The sequence below is a fragment of the Macrobrachium nipponense genome, chromosome 26, assembly GCF_015104395.2.
Source record: "Macrobrachium nipponense isolate FS-2020 chromosome 26, ASM1510439v2, whole genome shotgun sequence".
Lineage (NCBI taxonomy): Eukaryota > Metazoa > Arthropoda > Malacostraca > Decapoda > Palaemonidae > Macrobrachium > Macrobrachium nipponense.
Genome location: NC_087215.1, coordinates 12,941,720 through 12,957,439, shown reverse-complemented (window position 1 = coordinate 12,957,439; position 15,720 = coordinate 12,941,720). Strand labels below are relative to the sequence as shown.

The 15,720-nt window shown below is 38.2% G+C and overlaps 1 protein-coding gene across 1 annotated transcript in view; it reads right to left on the bottom strand.

Annotated features, from left to right (window-relative positions):
- Positions 1-11,701: 11,701 nt before the first annotated feature.
- LOC135199577 (ADP-ribosylation factor-like protein 6-interacting protein 4) overlaps positions 11,702-15,720 on the bottom strand; it is a 27,344-nt gene continuing 23,325 nt past the window's right edge. Inside the window, exon 2 of the mRNA XM_064227733.1 lies at positions 11,702-11,836. Within this exon, the coding sequence (XP_064083803.1) occupies positions 11,702-11,836 (135 nt within the window). The remainder of the gene's footprint in view (positions 11,837-15,720) is intronic.

The following is a 15,720-nucleotide window of genomic DNA, read 5'->3' as shown; positions in this document are numbered from 1 at the left end:
ATTCCACTACAAAAATTTTCCATGCCTCTCAATAACTGATTTCTATACCATGAATCCTCAACATTTTTCTTTTAACACCTTGACAATTCAGTCTTTGTATTTTAATTTTCCTTTTGGACTCTCCACGTTTTCCTCTTTTCCTTGTGTCTCTTTATCTCCACTTACTCTTCTCATTCTCGCCCCTCTTTCCCTTCATCCTCATCCCATCCTATCCATCTCTCCCCCTTCCCCTGGGAAACCCCAACCAGATGGACACATAACTAAAAGTAAGTCGTATTCAACTTTGCCAGTTTACTGACACAAGCCAATTTATATCTTCTCATAATCTCCGTTAAGAAAAAACCCAAAATTAATATGCATGCAAATAAGGGAGAGAGAGCGAGTATTTCTGTCTGAATCAACATTTGCCGAAATAATTTATTCCATACCATCACATTAAAGGGATTGCAATCAATTGATTTCGGTTCAATGACGAGACATCCCCGAAGGATAGATGCATCGTATAGTTTCTTTCGGTCATGAAGTTTGAAAATTTTTGATGAAATAATATGTAATGAGCACAAACATAAGGAATCAAATTTGAAAATGGCACCTAATCACATGATAACTGTGTATACGATCTGCAAAACTGTCAGTTTTGCATCTAGTTATGTAAAAATACCATACATCAAAAATACATACATACATACTACATACATACATACATACATTACATAAATACATAACATTACACATAAGCAAAGGGACCTACCGAAAAGAGACAACAGAAGCATGAGTCCTATCCCTGAATGCTGAACCATGGGAAAACGGAAGAAGTAGGGAAATTCAAAAGTCTACAAGAACATGAAAAATCGAACCTTAAGAGTTCAGTCTCCATTTTTAGCAACAAGTTTGATTCTAAAATTGAACTGAATATAGAATTTAGGCCAAAGCCCTAATGAGGTCATTCAGCGCTGAAATGGAAATTGACAGTAAAAGGTTTGAAAGGTGTAACAGGAGGAAAACCTCGAAGCAGTTGCCCTATGAATCAATTGTGAGGAGAGGCAAGAAAATAAGATGGAAGAAAGAGAATATGAAAGGAAGTACAGTAAAAGGAACGAAAGGGGTTGCAGCTAGGGGGCCAAAGGCACGCCACAAAGAACCTTAAGTCATGCCTACAGTGCACCGCGTTCATTCGAAAGTTTTATTATGGACGTGATTAAGCACATTAAGCTGAATCAATCCATGACCTCCTCTGACCTTTTCTAGCGAAAGGTCATCATCACAGGATTCATCGATCACTCAGCCGGAAGTGAGGGAGAGAACGGGAATTCTAACAGCTACTGTAGGTCACAAGGTCATCATGAACAAACGCACTGCGCATTCTTTCCGAGTAAAGGAATATTTAGTAAGGGACTTTTGGCAGTTGTAAATAATCTCAAGTCATAATTACCAACTAAGTAGGTGTACCTTCATTATGAATCCCAGTATAATACCCTAGAGGTAGTTTCCATTTTACTTTGAATTAACACAATAAAGCAAAAATTATAGGTTATTTTAGATGTTCATTATTTATGCTATTTCCCTTAATAACAAAAAATTGCAAAATTGTTTGAAAGGAGAAAAAAATCATAATTTCAAAATCCTTCCACGATATAACAAAAAGTAATTAATTCCCTCATCTATTAATGTAATTAATTCATCGATTCTCTTTAAGACTCGCATCGCTAGACACCGATATAGCAGAGAGAAGAGAGAGAGAGAGAGAGAGAGAGAGAGAGAGGAGAAGAGAGAGAGAGAGAGAGACGAGAGAGAGAGAGAGAGCCTTTCGCAGGATAAACAAAATATATCAGCTCTCCACTTCAATAATGTTTTAGTGAAGTTCATTTAAAAGGGAAAGACAGTGAATCACTATCAATTAAACACAACAATAATAATAATAATAATAATAATAATAATAATAATAATAATAATAATAATAATAATATAATAATAATGATGATGATGAAGTCCATGGATACTGGCTCAAAAACTTCAAGGCCCTACACCCACGAATAGCAGAACAACTCCAACATTGTATCTCATATCACCATGCACCCAAATGGATGACCACAGGAAGAACATCCTTTGTACAGAAAGGCAAGAGAAAGGGAAATATAGCCAGTAACTACAGGCCTATCACCTGCCTATCAAATAATGTGGAAGTTACTAACAGGTATCATCAGTGAAAGCTATACAATTACCTAGAGGAGACAAACACCATCCCCCACCAACAGAAAGGCTGCAGAAGGAAGTGTAGGGGCACAAAAGACCAGCTCCTGATAGACAAAATGGTAATGAAGAACAGTAGGAGAAGGAAAACCAACCTAACGCATGGCATGGATAGACTCTAAGAAAGCCTTCGACATGATACCACACACATGGCTAATAGAATGCCTGAAAATATATGGGGCAGAGGAAAACACCATCAGCTTCCTCAAAAATACAATGCCCAACTGGAATACAATACTTACAAGCTCTGGAATAAGACTAGCAGAGGTTAATATCAGGAGAGGGATCTTCCAGGGCGACTCACTGTCCCCACTACTCTTCGTAGTAGCCATGATTCCCATGACAAAAGTACTACAGAAGATGGATGCCGGGTACCAACTCAAGAAAAGAGGCAACAGAATCAACCATCTGATGTTCATGGACGACATCAAGCTGTATGGTAAGAGCATCAAGGAAATAGATACCCTAATCCAGACTGTAAGGATTGTATCTGGGGACATCAGGATGGAGTTTGGAATAGAAAAATGCGCCTTAGTCAACATACAAAAAGGCAAAGTAACGAGAAACTGAAGGGATAATGCTACCTGATGGGAGCAACATCAAACACATAGATGAGACAGGATACAAATACCTGGGAATAATGGAAGGAGGGGATATAAAACACCAAGAGATGAAGGACACGATCAGGAAAGAATATATGCAGAGACTCAAGGCGATACTCAAGTCAAAACTCAACGCCGGAAATATGATAAAAGCCATAAAACACATGGGCAGTGCCAGTAATCAGATACAGCGGCAGGAATAGTGGAATGGATGAAGGAAGAACTCCGCAGCATAGATCAGAAAACCAGGAAACATGACAATACACAAAGCACTACACCCAAGAGCAAATACGGACAGACTATACATAACACGAAAGGAAGGAGGGAGAGGACTACTAAGTATAGAGGACTGCGTCAACATCGAAAACAGAGCACTGGGGCAATATCTGAAAACCAGTGAAGACGAGTGGCTAAAGAGTGCATGAAGAAGGACTAATAAAAGTAGACGAAGACCCACAAATATACAGAGACTGGAGAATGACAGAAAACGGAACAGAGGACTGGCAAACCAAACCAATGCACGGACAATACATGAGACAGACTAAAGAACTAGCCAGCGATGACACATGGCAATGGCTACAGAGGGGAGAGCTAAAGAAGGAAACTGAAGGAATGATAACAGCGGCACAAGATCAGGCCCTAAGAACCAGATATATTCAAAGAACGATAGACGGAAATAACATCTCTCCCATATGTAGGAAGTGCAATAAGAAAAAATGAAACCATAAACCACATAGCAAGCGAATGCCCGGCACTTGCACAGAACCAGTACAAAAAGAGGCATGATTCAGTGGCAAAAGCCCTCCACTGGAGCCTGTGCAAGAAACATCAGCTACCTTGCAGTAATAAGTGGTACGAGCCCCAACCGAGGGAGTGATAGAAAACGATCAGGCAAAGATCCTCTGGACTATGGTATCAGAACGGATAGGGCGATGCGTGCAAACAGACCAGACGTGACGTTGATTGACAAAATTAAAAAGAGAGTATCACTCATTGATGTCGCAATACCATGGGACACCAGAGTTGAAGAGAAAGAGAGGGAAAAAATCGGTAAGTATCAAGATCTGAAAATAGAAATAAGAAGAATATGGGATATGCCAGTGGAAATCGTACCCATAATCATAGGAGCACTAGGCACGATCCCAAAAGATCCCTGAAAAGGAATCTAGAAAAACTAGACGTTGAAGTAGCTCCAGGACTCATGCAGAAGAGTGTGATCCTAGAAACGGCGCACATAGTAAGAAGAAGTGATGGAACTCCTAAGGAGGCAGGATGCAACCCGGAACCCCACACTATAAACCACCCAGTCGAATTGGAGGACTGTGATAGAGCAAAAAAAAAAGAAAAAAAAACAGTAATAATAATAATAATAATAATAATAATAATAATAATAATAATAATAATAATAATAATAAGAGTAGCAATTTATTTACTATATTTAAATAATGTCGAAAGTAGACCGATTTAAGCCAGAAAACCAAGCGCTGGATAAATAAAGAACAATTGTGCTAAAAGTAACAACAACAACTAATAGCAACAACCAAAACAACAATATTTACAAAATATGAATACAGTCAAATTCATTCGGGACACTGCAAGCAAATTCCCATCAACAACAAGAACTTCCTTCCTTCAATGAAACCTCCACCCTCAGCCCTCAGCCGACCCGTGTTTAATAAACAAGATATTCGGAATGCGTTGTGATTTTCAGAATCCATTTGGATTCAGACTTGGAATTTATCGGAGATTCCGAATATGAAGGAACTCCCACTCTCATAAAGTGTAAATGCATTCCTTGTGTGTCTGTGGGTGACCTATGTGGTTACCAGATCACAGCTAACATGGTAGGGAGACAATTATTAGTAGACGGATTGACACAATCACATACGAGGAAATTGGAAATCATTCATATCTCTCTCTCTCTCTCTCTCTCTCGCTCCTCATATATAAAACTCACAGAAAAAATACACTCCATTCTTTGTCTCATATATATACTACATACAGAGACTCTCTCTCTCTCTCTCTCTCTCTCTCTCTCTCTCTCTCTCTTAACACGGGCACTCATACACGCACACACATACAATTCACAAAGAAAAGCAAGAACACGAATCTACCCCATGATGATAAATACTTCATGTAATTTCCCATAATTTAAACATATATCAGAACAATTACACTCCTACAGCCAAAAAAAAAAAAAAAAAACCGTCTCTTATGATGAAGAAACTAAACAACCTCGAAATATATAAAAAAAAACTCAATAATAAAAAAAAAGAATAAGCAGAGACGTACAATCATCATACCCACTGGAAATTCATTCAGCCTGACTCAGACTCGGCAACCCCACGACGCCTCTCAGTGAGAGAGAGAGAGAGAGAGAGAGAGAGAGAGAGAGAGAGAGAGAGAGAGAGAGAGAGAGAGTGAGTTAGTTGCTCTTTCCTGAATAAAGCACAAAGGAAAAATTGCCTTTTCATGAGAGCTTCTGAAGAACAGCTGTGAAAAATGGTGCGCGCAATTCCTCTGATCCTCTTACGTGAAGTTATCCATTGGGGATTTGTATTTTATTCTATTTGTCCTTCAGGTAATTTTCTATTTTATTTATTGTTCGGGGATTTTAAAAAAAATTATTTATCATTCAGGAACTTTTTATCTTATTTATCATTCAGGGATTTTTTAAATTTTATTTATCCTTCAGGGGACTTTTCCCCTTTATTTATCCTCCAAGGGATTAGGTCTTATTCCAAATAAAGTGATGATTGCAATGCATCACAGCATCCAAATTCAATCTCCTCTCGGGTCAGCAGGAACATCTTTCGGTGACGTAAAAGTAATAAAGAGTAAAAACACTAAAAAGCTGTTTCCCCAAATAAAAGACAATATAAAAAGACGTTAAGATTGCAAGAACATGCAAATGAAAGGGTTTTAATAATTAATCGAACCGACCATATATGACGACATTCCTAATAAAAGTAAATAAAAAAAATGCTTGTGAACAAAACAGCCACCCAAGAATTATTGCGTGATTACATTCTTAATAAAGGTAAATAAAAAATTATACTGAGCACAAAAATCACAGAACTATTGCTGATTTACAGGCTCTCCCCCCCACCCTCAACCACGAAAAAAAACGTCACGGCATAAAATCGAATACAAAGAAAACTCATAATCATATGAGTTCAAAAAAACAGGAAAGTATATCTACAGCAGTATATCTGTTTCATTTTTGTTTTGTATATATATATATATAATATATATATATATATATATATATATATGGAATGGAAAATACAAAATTATTTAAGCCTTTTGAGCAATTATACCAGAGAAGTTGTAACTACCTAAAGATCCTTCATAGCCCCCAAACCCGGCCCCTAGAAAAAAAAAAAAAAAAAAAAAAAAAACAAGAGAAATAAAACTCATCCACTTGGTGAAATGGATAACATTCCTACAATCCAGTCACTGACCTGCGACATATCATTTACAGAATGCCATTTAGACTTGAATGAACATCATTTAAAATTTGTTTGTTTTTACAATATTTTTTTATTTTGGTGGAATGGGGTTATACCCGACACGTGCACATTAGACCGAAGTATGGTAAAGCATTGAAGTTAAAAGAACCCTTGTGTGGACCTCTGGACTCTGTTACTGAATTTTTTGAGATACCTTACTCCTTACTTTTTGCGTGTATTCTATTTACCATTAACATTTTATGTTAAAATTAATAATTACATCTTTTACAGTGCGTACCTGAAATCAGTTTGAATATTTAAAGACATTATAGGGACATCATCCACTATTTCGAATCATAAAGAAATCTCAAAGACCAAAAGTAAGTTGAATTTCATGAGCATATTTTAAATGGAAGCAGCGACACACGCACACACAAACACCCCCACACACCCTGACACCAACCTCAACCACGCATGCGCAAACGCCAAGAAAAAATATGGCGCATCTAAGTGAAAATGATTTGAGGCTCTACAGAGAGAGAGAGACACGTAGCTCTCCAATGTCCACATTATGAGAGTGATGTCTCCTGAATACGGCGCAGTAGACAGGCAGAGAGAGAGAGAGAGAGAGAGAGAGAGAGAGAGAGAGAGAGAGAGGCCAGATAAGATGGCCTCGTTCTTTGTCTCACATATCAAAACACAGCTGATGTACATTGTCGTAACAGATATGAGAACTCATTCAGTCCCTTGCCCAAGAGAGAGAGAGAGATATTCCCAGTGACCACTTGTACAATTGAAAAGAAAAAAAATTAAGCTTTATTTTTTCTTTGTGCAGTAATTTTACCTTTTGCAAAGGACTAATTTTGGTTCAACAGGTGTAAAAAAAAAACTTAATTAAAAACGAAGAAGAAGACGATGAAAAACAAAAAAAGGCAGAAGGAAATCATAATGTCTGACAATAATTATAAAAACAAAAAGGAAAAAGTTTAAGTAACGTCAGCTATTAATTACTTTCATCACTCGGTTTTGTAGAACTTTCCTGACAGGGGATAATAAAAACGAACTTCAAATACGCAGCAGTATACGGGCATTTGAATAGAGTACTTCCTGAGCGTAAATTGTATTTATAGAGAAACAACGTTGTTTTAGAAATAACTGGACAAGCTACTTGGCCATATGGAAAAGATTGTCCTAATAAAAAGGTTAAACTAACGTAGGAAAGATCAACTAAGACGAATATGAAACCAGAGGAGGACGGAACACAAAGGATGAAATACACAGGGGAACATAATCATATAACTGACGGTAACTTTGCCCTCAGGGATTCATTGGCAGATGACCAGATGAAGGGGACAAGAGAAAGTGAATTAAACGAAGAACTTGAGAGAGAGAGAGAGAGAGAGAGAGAGAGAGAGAGTTCGCTTGAAGACCTGAACATGGGAAAGTGAATGAAATGAAGACCACATTGCTCTATGAGTGTTGCTGTTCATTTGATTTCAGACACTGCCTTAGTAGTGCACTGTCATTATTAACTCCCAAAACAATATCAGTGAAATCGAATTAAGTTTTGTTCGTTTATATACATACACACACACACACACACACACACACAGATATATATATATATACATATATATATATATATATATATATATATATATATATATAATATACATATATATATATATATATATATATATATATATATATATATATATATATATATATATATATATAGATATATATATGTGTGAATTTTTATCACATCACCGTGACTCATATACCTGCATTAAACTACAAATGTCCTTTAATATCCAATCCGCTCTACCTCGTAATCCATTTACTTTCAAATATGTTGACCCAAGAAGGGTAATTTTTTTTTTAGTTAATAACAAATTTCGTCCTCTCGTGGATTCGAACCAGCGGACAGAGGAGAAATCAGGACCTCAATGACATTTCTAGATATAACAAACCGTAATCTAATGACGTCAATAATAAAATGCAAACATTAACATTTCCGTTACCCATGCTTTCCTTCCAGTCTCTAGATACCTTATGGGCATACTAATCTAAATAACGAATGGTACTAATGGTCGGATATATCCACGAAAAAAAAAATCTTAATTAATAGCCGCGTTATTTCAAAATCGGAAACTCATCAGGACCACATAAAATTCGACCTGGAGCCCCAGTCAGTTATCAAGCACTGACGGAGGCTTTCGTGGATGAGTCATCAAGCAGGAATTCAGATTTTCTCGGTGAAAATCAGGGTTTTCATGAGACTTAAAAAAGTAATATGAAAGAGAGAGAGAGAGAGAGAGAGAGAGAGAAGGAAATATGACGAGGTCTGACGATGTCAGTGTACCTAGGAATAGGAATGTTTATATTAAGAAAAGTAATATTTAAAAAAGTGATGTCAAAGCACATTTTGGATGAGTTAGAGGGTGTGCAATGATAGGCAGGAAGTTAAAATATAACAAGCCAATTACATCAAATTGACCAAAATAATCATGCATACAGTAATTACGGTGGGGAATAAACACCTTTTTAATAAAAGCTAGTACCATCAAATATTCGCGTAAAGTAGGCCTTAAAAACCTACACGCCCCCCCCCCCCCCCCCCCCCCCCCCCGGGGGAGTATAAAAGGTATAACATAATTTTACTGTAAAAATACAGTTTCAGAGAGATCCCTTTCATATGGTTCTTGTCATTCCCCCGAAATCTCGACCGATTAAGCAAACAAATTTCTTCAAAGCCTCCCATATCTTCTCGCTCCCTCTTCACGCAAACACACACACACACACACACACACACACACACAGTATAATCATCTTTCTGGAACTCACACGGAGGAGAATTACGCGTAATACCAAGAATTACGGACGAAATTACGCCCAAAGTTGTTCTTCTGAGGAGGAATTGCGTAGGAGCTCCCGGGTCTTCGAAGGAGTCTCTAAGACTCCTTCGGGAATTTTTCAAGGCTCGCTGATCTTGAGCTGCGACTTCGGCTTTAGTCGCTCTTTTGAGAAATTTAAACTTAAGAGGAGTTTCACATCTCTTCGTCTTGAAGCTTGGTATTCAAGTCTATGCCACTGAAATGAAAACGAAGGTAGAGAGAGAGAGAGAGAGAGAGAGAGAGAGAGAGAGAGAGAGAGAGAGAGAGAGAGAGAGAGAGAGAGAGAGAGAGAGAGAGAGAAATCTCCAGGATGTTTGCGCTTGTTGATATATGAATTTGTTTGCTTTTGCTGGTGTGTGTATTTGTCAACAAGAACATCTGCGTATACATCTCGCGATCCAATCAACTGTTACATACAATCAGCTTACTTACCCAGTCAAGAGAAGGGTAAATGGACGCTTTTAACTCATCTGTTTTGTCAGCATTTCGTAACTCTTGTCCCTCAGGGAAATTGGTATAATATCTCAGCAATCATTTACAAATGGCCTCAGAGTTTTGTAGGTCAGACCAATCTCCAAGTTCTCAATTTTTCCTCATTCAAGAGCAATTAAGAAAACAAACTTCTTCAAACCACTTAATTTTTCTTATCCAGTTCCAAACGCTCCCTGTATCTCAACGGGAACTCAAAACGAGATTTAAACGGTTATTAGAGCAATTTTTAACTTCTTTTGCCCTGAAGTTGTTTGTTCGAGTATGGAAATAGTCAAGTATGCCACGTTAAGCCTTTTACCTAAATATATATAATATAAAATACTTAGCAAAGTCTCGGAAATTTTGATGAAACAAAGGCTATGTCTCTGATTGTATGTTTTTTTTATCTATTATTTCTTATGTTATTGCTTCAATACATACATACAAACGTATGTGTGCATGGAGTTCTCTATGGGGGGAGAGGCCGAGAGAGAGAGACGAGAGAGAGAGAGAGAGAGAGAGAGAGAAAGTAAATTGAATAAGTATACATGGCTTCGGCACAACGTCTTCCCAGCAGGAAAAGTGACCTATAGATAATTATACATTCGCTTAAAAAAAAGAAGAGAAAGAGAAACTCTCAGGCTCTGATCAAGGAGTCTAAAACAGCTGTTAATTAATCGGGAAACGTGATCAAGATCTTCTTCCAAAAGGTAAAACTTGAAGAACCGGAAGCAAAAAAAGATCAATCAAACTGGGGAGATAATTTCATTCAGTTCGGTTTGTTTGTTTGTATGGTGTTTTTACGTTGCATGGGACCAGTGGTTATTCAGCAACGAGACCAACGGCTTTACGTGACTTCCGAACCAGTTCGGTGTTTGGTCCAGTCTTGGATTTCTTACCAAGCAAACAAAACTAAGGAAATGCCAAGAACCTTGCGGACTCTGCTTTCCAAAGTGACTCCCCAAAGAGTTTATTAAAGAGACCAACAACTACTGCATGTGCATGACGGTCTGTCCCCTCAAATGAACCGTTCTACCCATAGAAAAAAATCATTAACTACCTTAAATGTGGTTCTATCAAAATAAAGGACAGACGAACAGTGCGACGATTAATTCCTCTCGACACACCAAACTGGACGTGAGATAATTCAAATCTTCTTCCTTCTAGAAAAAAAAGGAAAAAAAGGAAAACGAGTATAACGATTCATTCGTCTCTCCAGCCAATTCGTCCCAATACCTAAGTCGTCCCACCAACCAATTCGCCCTCTAGCCAATTCAACCCAACAACCAACTCGTCCCTCCAGCCAATTCGTCTCTCCATCCAATCGTCCCACTAACCAATTCGTCCCACAAACCATTTTGTCCCTCAAGCCAATTTGTCCCCGCAACCAACTCTTCCCGGCAGCCAATTCGTCCCACAAACCATTTCGTCCCTCAAGCCAATTCGCCCCAACAACTGACTCATCCCTGCAGCCAATTAGTCCCACCAACCAACTCGTCCCTCAAGCCATTTCGTCCCTTAAGCCAATTCGTCCCAACAACCAATTCGCCCCTCCAGCCAATTCGTCCCACCAACCAATAACCAATTCGCCCCTCCAGCCAATTTGTCCCACCAACCATTTCGTCCCTCAAGCCAATTCGTCCCACCAACCAACTCTTCCCTCCAGACAATTCGTCTCACCAACCAACTCGTCCCACCAACCCATTCGTCCTACTAACCAATTCGTCCCACCCAAAAAACCCCCAGTTTCTTTTCCTTCCCCTAGATAAGGAAGCCTCCTCCTCCTTATGACCTCTTCGCGGGTTTTCATCCGTCCTAACGACTGGCACTTGTCCACGGAGCCGCCATCATCCTGGAACGCCTTCTACACAAAAGCCGAAGAAGAAGAGATGCTGCTGCTGCTGCCGAGGTGGGGATAAAACAGCCATTACTGGTGAGAAAAGAATGGCGCTAAATCCTCGGGAGAAGCTGAACTCTGTGGCACAAAGGATGCTACGCCGAGAGCGGTGGTAGTACTACTATGGTAGTATCAGAACTTGGAGGAGGAGGAGGAGGAGGAGGAGGAGGAGGAGGAGGAGGAGGAGGAGGAGGAGGAGGAGGAGGAGGAGGAGGAGGAGATGTCTAAAAAGGGTGCTCGATTATGTTGGCTTTCTTGCGCACAGGTCTGAGAGGAGTTACGTGGCGTAAAGCCATTGAGTCTGGAAACTTGGGTGAAGAGGCAATGAACAGATATACGTGAGGACGGCGAGCCAAAGATGCACAGAGAGAGAGAGAGAGAGAGAGAGAGAGAGAGAGAGAGAGAGAGAGAGATGAAATATCAAGTTTGCGCATTACTAAGTTAATCTAATGATACTGAAAATTTTGGTAATGGTGGACGATAGGTGAAAGCCTGGGGAATAAATGAATAGGCAAATAAATGAAGTCATAAAAAAAACATGACACAATGAGAGAGAGATTAACAACAATTTGAGAAACCGATTCTGGCTTTACCATTTAAAAGAATAAAATCACACAATACGCAGAGATAGTTCAATAACGCAAACAAAAAATTAATAAATAAAAAAACAATAAAAATGCAAATTTGAGAACGTTAGGAGTGTTTGAAAAAAAGGGTCGAGACTGACATAGAATCCCCGGGAATTGTCAAGATATGAGGAGATATGCAAATGACAGAGTCATTATGTTAATAAATACTACACCAGGAGTCGCAGAAAAATACACATACATACATACATACGCACATGCTTACATAAGTGTGTGGTAGTGTGTATATATATATATATATATATATATATATATATATATATATATATAGATATATATATATATAAGTATATATATATATATATATATATATATATATATATATAACGTATATATATATATATATATATATATATATATATATATATAATATATAATATAATATAAACATACTAGAAGTAATTACTTTACAGGCAAAGCTCTAAATTCCATCTCCAGCAAGTTTCCGACGAATGTCTTCATCTCCTTCGAATTAAGCTCTGGGGGGCCATTTGTCCTTCCGCAGTTGAGCGCAGCTTCCCCCCCAAAAATATATACAAAAGAAAAAAAATAATTTTAATCTCATTTGTCTTCATTGCAAGGCCCTTGCAAGGCAATCTCCCAAAGCACACCGTTCTTGAAGGCACGATGTGAATGGGGACATTCTTCTTCAGTCTGTTCTTGTGTAAACGGCTGCTGCTCAGAATCGGATTAACATCATTATACCTGGAGGAGGGAGGATTCCTCCTCCTCTTCCTCCTCCGTCCTCATTATATGCAGTTTCCTTCCTCAAGACTTTTTCTTGTATTATCATACTTTTTGTCGTTTTATCTTTTATATCATATTTTATCCTCGTAAGTTGTAATACTTGATGTACTAAGCTAAGGCCTTATCTTTTCTTTATTATTTGTTAATTAAACGCATTAGTCTCTCTCTCTCTCTCTCTCTCGGTCTCTCTCTCTCTCTCTATCTCTCTCTCTCTCTCTCTCTCCTTTGTCTGCACTTAATTGCATGAAAGGCAGTATGAATATATTATATTTTATCCTCGTAAGTTATAAGACTTAGTATCCTAAGCTAAGACCTTATCTTCTCCTTATTTGTTAATTAAACGCATTAGTCTGTCTGTCTGTCTCTCTATCTCTCTCTCTCTCTCTCTCTCTCTCTCTCTCTCCTTTGTCTACCCGTAATTGCATGAAAGACAGCACGTATGCTGAATGCGAATGCAAATAAAAGAATCAAGCAACTGAAATGAAATCCTGTTCTGCCTGAAGGGGAGAGAAAGGCGGAGACACAAAGTTCAGGCGAAAAGGTCAGAAAAGAGCGGAAATGGAATCAACTGTTTTGAGACGGAAAGAATGGAGGACGATAGGCTGCTGAAGAAGAAGGTATAATTCGGAAGTAATATTAAGTAAACCAGCATCCACATAAGTGGGATCGAGGCGTTGGAGGTGGGGGGGGGGGGGGGGGGGGGGGGGGGGGGGGGGGAGGGGGGGGGGGGGGGGGGGGGGTTTCCGCTGTTGGGTTGTGTAGTCTCCTGTGATCGGGAATGAAATGACGAACGATCTGGAAGCTTTCTACACAAATGTTCATCCATTATGATTCCTTACAATACAAGTGGAACGGAATTTCATTTATATGTATATATATATATATATATATATATATATATATATTATATATATATATATATATATATATATATATATAAATATATTCGTTAAAAGCAATTGCTTTAGTGGTCATCAATAAGTTTCTTGCAGGTATCTTCATACCGGCGAAGCTTTTTCCGATTCTCGTTCGTCAATTTCTGGTGATATACGCAGACTTCCTTCTTCCATTTATTGAATTTTGTCACGACAGCTGTTTCGCCTTATGGCATTATCAAGCGACTACTGACGTTACAAATCTGACCTTTCGGCCTATTTATTTTCATCGTGAGGAGGTATGACCTTGAGGTATGGGTACTGGTTAGTCTAAGGGATTGACAGCTTAAGGGATTAATTTGATATGCCTCTTAAATCTACATCTCTAAATTCTATAATAAGATATTAGGATTAAATTCTATAGTAGGATATCAGCATTAAATTCTATAGTACGAGATTAGGATTAAATTCTATAGTAACATATGAGGATTAAATTCTATAGTAAGATATTTGGATTAAATTCTATGGTAAAATATTAGGATTAAATTATTAGGTAAAATATTAGGATTAAACTCTATATAAGATATTAGGATTTAATTCTATAGTACGAGATTAGGATTAAATTCTATAGTAACATATTACGATTAAATTTCATAGTAATATATTAGGATTAATTTCAATAGTAAGATATTTGGATTTAATTCTATAGTAAGATATTAGGATTAAATTCTATAGTGAGATATTAGGATTACGAAGCTACTGGCGTTGTAGGTTTATGCTGAACTAATTAAGCTGAGCTGCAAAATATAAGCTCTAAAGCATCCAACAGCTTAAAAGTGACATTCAATTGAAAAGCCAACTAAGCTTTAACAAAACCGCTCGGTTTTATATCGCCGCATAAAAGTCTCCCACCGCAGATGGGGACTTCGGAGATAAAATAATCCCTTCGAAAACTAAAGAGAGAGAGAGAGAGAGAGAGAGAGAGAGAGAGGGAGACCCGAGAGAGAGAGAGGAGAGAGAGAGAGAGAGATATGGCAGGGGTGGGGTGGGGGGGGGGGGCAGGGGGGCAAAATAAACTTCCACCCCAAAAAGCATCCCAATATTTAAGAATGAGGGACGGTAAAAGAAACGGTCCCCATTTTTGTAACCGTTCGACGGTTGAATTCTTTAATCTATTTCTTCTTCTTCTTCTTCTTCTTCTTCTTCTTCTTCTTCTTTGTTGCATTTCAATGAGGCGGTTCACCTCCGAGATTGGAAAAAAGATCCTTCGGCTGGCGCGACTCCTCGAGAGTCCTATAGGAGCTTAGGGTCCTTCCATCGATGACTTCCTCCCAAAGGATCCGATGGGGAGCTTCTGACTACGAGGAGATGAGGGGGGAATGTTATGTCTTTCACTTTATTTATTTATTTTTTTTATTTAGATCTACTTTAAAGATACAGTTTTTATCTTCTGGGAAATGAAAATCTTCGAGTAATATGAATAAAAGCGTATTTATCTCTCTCTCTCTCTCTCTCTCTCTCTCTCTCTCTCTCTCTCTCTCTCTCTCCCTCTCTCTCACACACATATATACATACATAAACACACACACATTTAAAGTCATATCAATTTCGGTGACGTCAGTTCTGCTTTGTGAACTCAAAACTGACAGTCAGAGCGTTACATCATTGTTCTTAGAAAAAGGGATTTGCATAACATCTGCTCACTACGTAGTTATAATCTGACTCAAGACCTTCGAAAGTACAACGAAGAATTGAGTTACATGGTGATAAGAAGTGGCGCTAAAAGTTTGGGATGCTAATAATAATTGGTTACATTATTTAGAACAGGAAATTGGAAACTAAAAAAATAAAATAATAATAATAATGCATACGCAAAGTGCTG